At 43.1% G+C, this 9,728-nt stretch overlaps 2 protein-coding genes across 2 annotated transcripts in view; both read right to left on the bottom strand.

Annotated features, from left to right (window-relative positions):
* Nucleotides 1–4,041: 4,041 nt before the first annotated feature.
* LOC134095612 (glutamate receptor 4-like) lies at nt 4,042–7,737 on the bottom strand. The gene is made up of 2 exons (XM_062549236.1): nt 7,180–7,737; nt 4,042–6,394 (listed from the first exon to the last, which is right to left on the bottom strand). The coding sequence occupies exons 1-2, from the start codon at nt 7,405–7,407 to the stop codon at nt 6,227–6,229; spliced, it is 396 nt and encodes a 131-aa protein (XP_062405220.1). The 5' UTR covers nt 7,408–7,737; the 3' UTR covers nt 4,042–6,226.
* LOC134095610 (glutamate receptor 2-like) overlaps nt 7,189–9,728 on the bottom strand; it is a 44,138-nt gene continuing 41,598 nt past the window's right edge. The window contains exons 13-14 of the mRNA XM_062549235.1: nt 9,372–9,486; nt 7,189–7,314 (exon numbers count right to left, since the gene is read on the bottom strand). Of these exons, the coding sequence (XP_062405219.1) occupies nt 9,451–9,486 (36 nt within the window). The 3' untranslated portion in view covers nt 7,189–7,314; nt 9,372–9,450. The remainder of the gene's footprint in view (nt 7,315–9,371; nt 9,487–9,728) is intronic.

Raw genomic sequence — 9,728 nt, 5'->3', positions numbered from 1 at the left:
GTTCAAGTTGCCCTAGGCTCTTGTGTACTAAATTCACTCTGTTCACGTTGCCCTAGGCTCTCGTGTACTAAATTGTACTCACTCTGTACATGTTGCCCTAGGCTCTTTTGCACGAAATGATACTCACTCTGTTCACGTTGCCCTGGGCTCTTGTGTACTAAATTCACTCTGTTCACGTTGCCCTAGGCTCTTGTGCACTAAATTCACTCTGTTCACGTTGCCCTAGGCTCTTGTGCACTAAATTCACTCTGTTCAAGTTGCCCTAGGCTCTTGTGTACTAAATTGTGTGTAGAATATCACAGGTAGCCTGGGAAATCCAGATCATCTTTTAGATTAAGGGTCTGGCCATGAATAATGTAATGGCCCAACTCGAGGGGCGGCACCAAGCATGCATTTTAAAATCTCACTGCACGCAATTGGACAACACTATGACCATTGTTTATGCGGACAGATTCTGGACTTCGATGCAATTGGATAACACTACGACCAATGTTTACTGACCTTGAATATTGCAGCACTGTCGTCATCAGTTTATCCGCCTGGCCCGCCTATATTAGATACTCTAAAGTGATTGGTTTCCCCCGATGCCTGGGGTAAAAGTAACAATCATCATTGCTCATTGCCAGAGTATCTTGCAGACACAATTCAAATTGTGTGCTCGCAAAGAACTCTGGATTTCCAGTGTAGGGATGATGGCCTTCTCTTAAACTGGATTAGAATGAAGCTCTGCCATTGGCCTTTTCCGAAACCAGTCCCTACCTGTTCCCTCTTTCGGAGTGCACTTGACTGAATCACCCTCACAGCTAAATCATGTTCCCTTCCCTTGGCACTCAGCTTTGGGGACAAACTTCCCTCTCCTTAAAGTGTAATGTTGTTTGTGGTAGTTTAGTTACATATCAGTTAATAATAGCTTGTAAAAACGTTGGGATTGTTTGTGAAAACATTTTCCCCACAACTCGGAGGCGGCCATAAAGTACAGACTTGAACTTTTTAATAAGCTCCCGGTACACTTACATGAACGGGTGTTCGACTCATTGTCATGATGAAAAAGACCCTGAGTTCAAATTATTCCAGAATTACATTTAAACAGAAATGGAGTGTCACAAACCCCATAGATCTCTATGATTCATTGAGTGCTGTGACTCTGGAGAAGTTCAAACTGTCTCTCATGCTCCCATGCTGGGGGTGGATAAAAGCAGACTGGATTAGAAATGCCTCGCTGGTGACAGGTGCCATTTGGGTGATGTCACAATGTTACTGCCCTAAATGCCCTCTTGGCATCTTTTAAATGAGAGTCAGTTTATTCAGAGACAGAAATATTAAAGATATGAATGACCTGTCCAAAGAAGGTCGTTAATGTAAGTGGCTGACTAGCACAGCAGAGGTCATTTCTGCGTCCCCCCTCAGGTTCACTGGGTGACAGGACCGAGCTGAGCACATTATTTTCTGCTGCTGCTAGCGTTCAGTAAGTGCTCAAATTCATCTTAATCACCTGTGAGAGAGAGCAGAGGAGAGAGAGAGGACAGACGCTAGGACGTGGTGTTAATATCCCCCGATTAACACGGAGGAGAGAGAGAGGACAGGAGCTAGGATGCGGTGTTAATATCCCCCAATTAACACGGAGGTGAAATGGAAAATGAACACAAAGGAGAAAAGCAGAGCATATGGGCCGAGACCACCACCAGGCCATTATCTCTGGGGAACATGAGGGAGGCTGACGGAGACACACACACATACACACACACGCTCATGCACGCATGCATGCATGCACACTCACACACATGCACTCTTTCATTCTGACATACACTGATATACTAGCGTGCACATGCATACACACACACACAAACACACACACAGACACACACACACACACACACACACACACACACACACACACACACACACACACACACACACACACGTGTGACATTCATTACCACAGATGAGAAGTGTAGCTCAGCCGGTAACAGGTGTGAAGGACCTCCATCTTTCCCTCTCTCCCTCTCTCCCTCGCTCTCTCCCTCCCTCCCCCGCTCTCTCCCTCCATCCCCCTCTCCCTCCCTCCCCCGCTCTCTCCCTCTTTCCCTTCCTCCCCCTCTCCCTCCCTCCCCCACTCCCTCCCTCCATCCCTCTCTCCATCCCTCCCCCGCTCTCTCCCTTCCCCACTCTCTCCCTCCATCCCTTCCTCCCTCCCTCAGTCTCTCTGCCTACATTTAGTTTTCTTTGCATCTCTTCGTTGATTGCTCTCATCTTCCTCTCCTTGAGCTGTCCAACTGCAGTATATATTTTTCTAAAAGACGCCCTCCTCCCTCTCTCCCTCTCTCTCCTCCCCCCGCCCCCTCTCTCTCTCTCCCTCTCTCTCTATCTCTCCTGCCCACCTGTGCCCTGTGCTGTGAGGCTGCTCCTAAGCACCTTGGAGAAGGCTGAAGGCTGAAGGCTGGTATTTTTATAGGGAACGCCAGACACGCTGCTTGGAGGTGTTATTTCAGTCCAACACAAGGGATTAGCCCAGTCAATGGAGACGGCACCAAAGCCAGACAGGTCCAACTGGAGCCCCATTTAAAAATACTCACTCCTGCTAGTCAATAAGTCATGCCTGCCAAATGTTTACAGACCAGGCACCTTATCCAGACATAGGGAAAAAAAAGATAGTTTGGGGGTAATTTACTGTGTCGGCTGAAGTCGAAGTGAAGTGAAGTGAGTGAATATGAGGCTGTTGTGGCTGCGTGTGTTTGTGATGCCTCCAGACGGCTTGCTATGACTGCTCTCTCGGAGGACGTGTGTCTGGAATGGCATCAAAGAGTCCTATAGGATTCCAGTCAGATTTCAATCATATTGCAACCAATAGGATCCTATAGTATTGGGATCCTATAGGAATAACAATCCTACAGGATAACAATCCTATAGGATTTTGTTTCCAAAATCTGATTGAAAATCCTACAGGACTTTTTGATATACGCCCGGCTGGACTCAAGCAGGAACTGAGCTCATGAGATTGTGGCCGCTCTGTAAATGTAAACATGCACAGCGTAGCAGGCGTATAATAATCTCCCGTCACACTGATCTTGACATTCCATTTTCCTTTGCATAATACAACTATAGCACTCCGAGAGTGCAGACCTCCGCCAAGCAAAAACATAACCGCCTCCTGGATCCAGATGGTGATCCGGATCACTCCCAAAAATTTAATGGTGTCTTTCATTTCAGACCTTTCCTGAAAATGTAATCAAAATTCATGCATAACCTTTTGAGTTATCTTGCTAACAAACAGACAAACAAACATACAAACACACAAACAAACAAACCCCGCAGAGGTAACTACTGCTAACCAATGACAAGTCATGAATGCATCATATGCCATAACTGTTCATCTCCCTAATGACATCAAAACAAGAGTAGGCCTACAGTACTTTTATACCAATTAACTGCAATATGGAGCATATTAGTACACATGGCATACAATGCTGTAGTTATGCAACCAGAACAAATTTAACTCCAGTGCAGAACGAACATGTAAACTTTATGCTAGACAGAGGGGTACAATATGTTTTTCTCACTCAGTGACAGGAAAAACAAGCACAAGCACACACACACACACACACACACACACACACACACACACACACGTCCGAATATGAACACTTATGCAACATGCATCTCTCACACTGAGCTAAATCAGATGGAATAGATGTCCGTGTTGCTGGATTTCCAGCGCAGATTTACCGTCTGTAAAAATAAGATGGGTTTTGGACCATACCCATACCGTATATGGATGTATGGAGGATGAGATTGGTTTTGGACCATACCTATAGTATATGGATGTATGGAGGATGAGATTGGTTTTGGACCATACCTATAGTATATGGATGTATGGAGGATGAGATGGGTTTTGGACCATACCTATAGTATATGGATGTATAGAGGATGAGATGGGTTTGGGACAGATTCAGCTTTCAGTGTGGGAGCATATTGAAGATCTTATCATCTTTGCAAATCTTTTGAGGTTGGAATAGGTGGGTAACGATCAGCCAGACTCCAGGATTATTAGTCACTTTTTTTATTTAGAAAGAGTCCCAAAAATAAAACGAGTTGGCACACATTCATTTACAAAATGTCCAAATGTGCAGAAATGCAGTGGCATCGGAAACCTAATGAACACAACCTTATGGAATCGAGAACAACTGGTGAACATGATTGCAGAGAAACAGCACTGTATGTGCATGTGTGTGTGTTTGTGTGTGTGTGTGTGTGTGTGTGTGTGTGTGTGTGTGTGTGTGTTTGAGTTTATATAGAGAAAGCAAATCCTGCGATACAAAGGAAGTTCCTGCTGCTTTTTGTACAGGGGACATGTACCAAGGCTTGGGGGCATGTGAAACGAGAGCTGAAAACCATCTAAATTCTATCTGTATGGGGACTTAATATACATTCTCACAATATCTAAATTATGTGAGAGTGAATTAATTTGTAATATATGTATATGTATGTATATATATATAAATGTATATATATAGCTACTGTATATTAGACATGTCATTACAATTGTAAACTGATTAAATTGCAATTACAAGCATACAGCTCAATGACTCTGTCAATGAAAATAATAAAATGAAAAGAAAGATTTTTAAGTTTTTAAAAGGGCACGGGGATCTTGAGATGTAGATGTGCAAATCATGTCCATAAGACGTTTGTCGTGTTGTCTCACAAGATCAACATCTCACCGATAACAGATTATTCTGACGGTAATAGATTACAGTTTAATTGCAAATAAATGATAAGATGTGACATGCAGCAAACATGACCTTGTACTGCGATCAGATTTATAACATAACAGAAAGCCTGTCAGTAAAAAACACTGCACTAGCCATCAAACTGTACATTTAATTACAAAACTTAAAGAATGTGCCCACTACATTCATTTTGATGACAGTGACTGGCTATACTTAGGACTAAAGTCATGTCTAATTTTGGCACGCCAGATTATTTGGCAATTTTGTTGATGTGTATACTCCTACTTCACAGCAAAACATATGCAGTAATGTCATATCTAGTTTTTTAGTTCCTTTTTTTTTGCATTCATAATGTGTAAACTGCTTTTAAAATGTCTGAAAGTGAAACTGCTACCCTGACCCTTGGCAACGAAAACACAAACAGCAAAAATGTCTTAAAGCAAACACACACAAGGAAAACTAACAACTGTGGCACCAAAGGATGGGAGAAAAGAACAGCATACAAAAATAAGACATGTGATTTTAAATGTCAAGCATTGCTAAGTAGTTTTCTTTCACATTTCCACTGAATGTTAAAATAGAAGACACAGAGAAAAAGCCATAAATTACATGAACTAAGTGTTTCACCCCAATAAGTAACATATTTGGCTTTGAAAATATTAAACTAGTAGCTAGGCCATTTTTATATATATTTTTGTATTTTTTTTATTAAGTATTAATATTTTGTACATGTTTTCAAATATATGTATATATATATTAAGACACATATTTTCAACTGGTATGTAAGCATTATTTAAAAGCCATCTGTTTGTGAAAATACATAAAAACATTTTTAGTTTAGCTTTTTTATTATAATTTTATTTAAAAAAAGAAGAAAACATGTTCACATCCTGATGCAGATGAAGTCGCGTGTGCTTGAGTTAAAATGGATTCATAATCTTGTTGTAGTAGCTACGGAAACAGATGTGTCGTAACAATGAGACCCCTATCAATCCAATCTCCTAGTTCCAAGTGCAGGTCTCTCCAGAGCAGCGGTGGACGTCAGTCAAACTGCATCTCCAGATCAAAAAAAAGATTCATAAATGAAATAAAACGAAGCTTTTTAAAAGATAAGGGATCGGAATGATGACGTTGGTGCACAAAGGCATTCCTTTGTATCCATAGAATCCAATTCCAAATAAGAGAAGGGGCCCTTTCTTTGACAAAGGACAGAGAAAAAATATCTCTGTGGTATCAACTGAAAGCCATTCAACCAAGGAAAACAATTAAAGAGAGAGAAAGAGAGAGAAAGATAAATAAAGACAGAGAGGAGAGAGAGAGCGAGAAAGAGAGAAAGAATGGAAAATAGAGAGAGTAAAGAAATCAGAGATGTAGGAAACAGAAAATAAAGAGAGAGAGAGAGAGAGAGAGAGAGAGAGCGAGAGAGAGAGAACTAAACGATGGCAGAGTAGAGGGAGAGACTGCTGTGGAGTGTAAGGCACTGGCTGTGTAGTGTTCCGTTAGGAGAGATCGGTGAGGCTGACGTTCATGGCCATGCCCCCAGGGCCGGCATAGGACACCGGATGCACTGCTTTGGGAAACTCAGGAGTCATCACTCGCCCATTCTCCCCCGTACTGCCCGTGATGGACAAGCGTGCTTTACTCCGCATCGCGTCCGAGAAGGTCATCTATACCACACACACACACACACACACACACACACACACACAAACACACACACACACACACACACACATTCATACGGATACACATAATCACATGCATTCACACATGTGTATACACACAGACACACAAAGACACACACACACACACACACACAAAAAAGATAGCCACAGGTTAGTATCATCACCTATCTCCCCTTGTCAGTTTAAATTTTAGAATGACTTCACAGAACAGAATACACATGATGATGCAGGTGTACAATGAGAACAAAGCAAAGCAACAAGGAAAAACAAACAATGACAAACAAACAAACAAACAAACAAACACACAAACAAACAAACTATCCATCTAAAGTCCAGCAAGCAGGACGTACAGTACTGTAGACCAGAAGACTGGTCAGACACACGATGAGAAGAAACAGTCAAACAGGAAGATGAGAGAGAGGTGTCAACAGAAGATGCCCATTTAGGGAGAAAGCAATGTTTAACACAGGTTAGCTTAGCGCTAAGCTACTGGGGGTGGGGGAGGAGGGCTGTAAACGTTATAACACTGCTACAAACAGTACAGTACGAGAGACTGGCCTGAGGTCATCACTTAGTACACTGACTGGGGAATGGATAGGGGGTATGGAGGAGACATGCAGGGGGTGGGCTCAATGACGACCGTTTTTCCTACCCCCTTAAATTTTAACACTTTCGATCCCATACACGTTGTACCCTTCCTTATAAGTGGCAAAATTCTGTGAATTCTGCGAGGAAGAGGGGTTAATATTCTGTGTATTCTTTGCCACCTTCATGCGCTTGGCTTCGGCGCGCGACTTGTAACAGAACTCGATCAGGGCCACCAGCATGGCCAAGCCCAGACCGCCCACCAGGATGTAGAAGACGCCAGCCACGTTGCTCAGGCTGAGTGCACTGGTCTTCTCCTGCGGAACGCACACGACACAACCGTCAGGGCCGCCAAAGCAGGGGTCACGACCCCCAGAGGGGTCAAACAAGCAAAAACCACATGACATCATCACATTACCAAAATATTCTGTCAGTGCTTACTTACAGTTACATATTAGAGCTGAATTTAACAATTACAAATACAATTTTCAAATTGAAATACAATTACAAATAAAATGTTGCTCAAGCATATGTATAGCATGACTAGTGAGTTGTTAACAGTGTGTACTGCTTGTGTTGTATTGTGTTCAAACTGGTAAAGCAATTGTGAGTTAATAGCAGACAGCATAATCCATGGAGTTAATTTAAAGCTACTGAGCTGCTAGCTGGTGCAGTGTCTGTCTGTGGTGTGTGTGCGTGTCTGGATTGACTGTGGCTAGCGGTGTTGAGCTAAAAGCTAAAAGCTAAAAGCTAGCCGTGCTGTGGCTGCAGCCTGTCTAGATGGGCCCCTGAGGATGGCACTCCTAGAGGGCCACGTATAGGGATGACCAAGACAGGGGGGCTCAGGGAGATGGGGGGAGTCGGAGGGCAGCATTAAGACACAGCGACAGGAAGTGGTGGAGACAGCGTGAGTGTTTCCGGGGGAAGAGACAGAGAGAGGCACGGTCACACACACACACACACACACACACACACACACGCACACGGCTCAATCGCACAGGGCCTGGGGTGCACATCCATCTCTTCTGTGAGAGTTACAGGAACCTCATCAGAACGCCACGTGCTGGACACACCATTTATTCCCCCCGACGCCAGGAGTGAATAAATTAACCATTCATGAGCCTGGCATGCCCTACTGTACTGTAGCTCTGTTCTACAGATGCAAATGAGGGAGCAAGGTGTGCTTCTTAATCACCAGATGGAACTACAAATCTAGCCTGCTTTGTGTTTAACCTTTGCTTTTTCTCTGTGAACTAGACCGCAACAGAAACTTCTCACTTCTCCCATAATGCATCACTTCTGCCCATTTGGTATGTGGACTATGGCTCCGATAGGAGAATCTATTTGTTTAACTACTGACTCTCCTAGTTTCACTGTTTTGTATGTGTGGCACTATCTTTCTCTACACTCATTCCCTGAGACATACTGTAGTGTAGTTTATCTGTAGTAGAATTAGATTGTCTTGGCTCCATAGACATAGAGACATTTTCACAAACATACTTTTGACTTCACAACACTGAATCATAAGCAGTCACAAGCACAAGTATTCACACAGCGACGGAAATATACACACGTACATACACACACAGACTACTTCTAAAATAGATACACAAATACTACCACCACACATGACAACACAACTAAGCATACATACACACACGTACACATACATACACACATTGAGAAACAAACTGACACTAAAAACATCTTGGACACCCTTATAGATGGTCTAGGCTTAACCAGGCAACAAGGGAACACCAGAACTATAGTTTATCTGTGGTCTGTCTCTCTGTAACCTAGTGTCTCATGTCTGTGGTCTTTCACTGTAACCTAGAGAGTGTCTCATGTCTGTGGTCTTTCACTGTAACCTAGCGAGTGTCTCATGATCTGTGGTCTCACTGTAACCTAGAGAGTGTCTCATGTCTGTGGTCTCTCAGTGTAACCTGGAGAGTGTCTCATGTCTGTGGTCTCTCAGTGTAACCTGGAGAGTGTCTCATGTGTCTGTTGTCTCACTGTAACCTAGAGAGTGTCTCGTGTCTTTGCGTACTGGCTCCAGTGAGTAGTCTTTTGGCGCTGCAAAGAGGGCATGTTACACAGTATGTGTGAGAGGTTAGGAAGTGCACATGTCAGAGCTGGCTTAGCATGCATTACGTGGCTGCAGTGTCCAGTGTGCAGTCGCCAGCGTTAGTCATATAGTCTGCAGGCATTAGTTCAACATCTTGCCAGTGCTTCTCATGCTTTAACTGTACAAACAGTATATAGGCTTAGTAGTGCATTTAGCATTAAGAGACTGTGTGTTTGTCATTACGAAGCACATGGGTCATTCTCACTTTAGACAAGTGTGTTTGATCACAAAGACTCTGCAGAGACTGACCTTACTTCCCGAGTCCTTGGCGCCACATTCACCCTTATCGTACCACCATTTGTTTTTCAGCTTGTCTAAGACGCCTTGCTCACTGAGTTTCAATACTGCAAGGTTTACTGGGACTCTTCACGTGGGGAATAACATAAATAACATTATCAATGTTATTTTATGTTATTATTAACAATACACTGATTCAACTTCCTCTCAGATTCTTTTTTCCTGCTCTTTTTTTGTTGTTGTTCTTTTCTGTTCGTTTCACCATGGCGATCAAGACGTTGATGCGCCATTTGGCCTAAGCAAAAGGGACTTTAGCAGAGCCAAATGTGCATTAACGTATCGCCCGTAGTAAGCAGCAGAAACAGCAGT

This window comes from Sardina pilchardus, chromosome 11 (assembly GCF_963854185.1).
Source record: "Sardina pilchardus chromosome 11, fSarPil1.1, whole genome shotgun sequence".
NCBI classification, from domain to species: Eukaryota; Metazoa; Chordata; class Actinopteri; order Clupeiformes; family Clupeidae; genus Sardina; species Sardina pilchardus.
Note: the sequence above shows the minus strand (reverse complement) of the source record. Positions and strands in the feature narration are given on the sequence as shown.

What these genes read in the sequence shown, in the direction of transcription:
- LOC134095612 (XM_062549236.1), bottom strand. Translation starts at nt 7,407, where the DNA reads ATGATGTCATGTGGTTTTTGCTTGTTTGACCCCTCTGGGGGTCGTGAC. An exon ending in CCGAAGCCAAGCGCATGAAG is followed by an intron (nt 6,395 to 7,179) that starts GTGGCAAAGAAT and finishes TGTGTGGTATAG; the next exon opens with ATGACCTTCTCGGACGCGAT.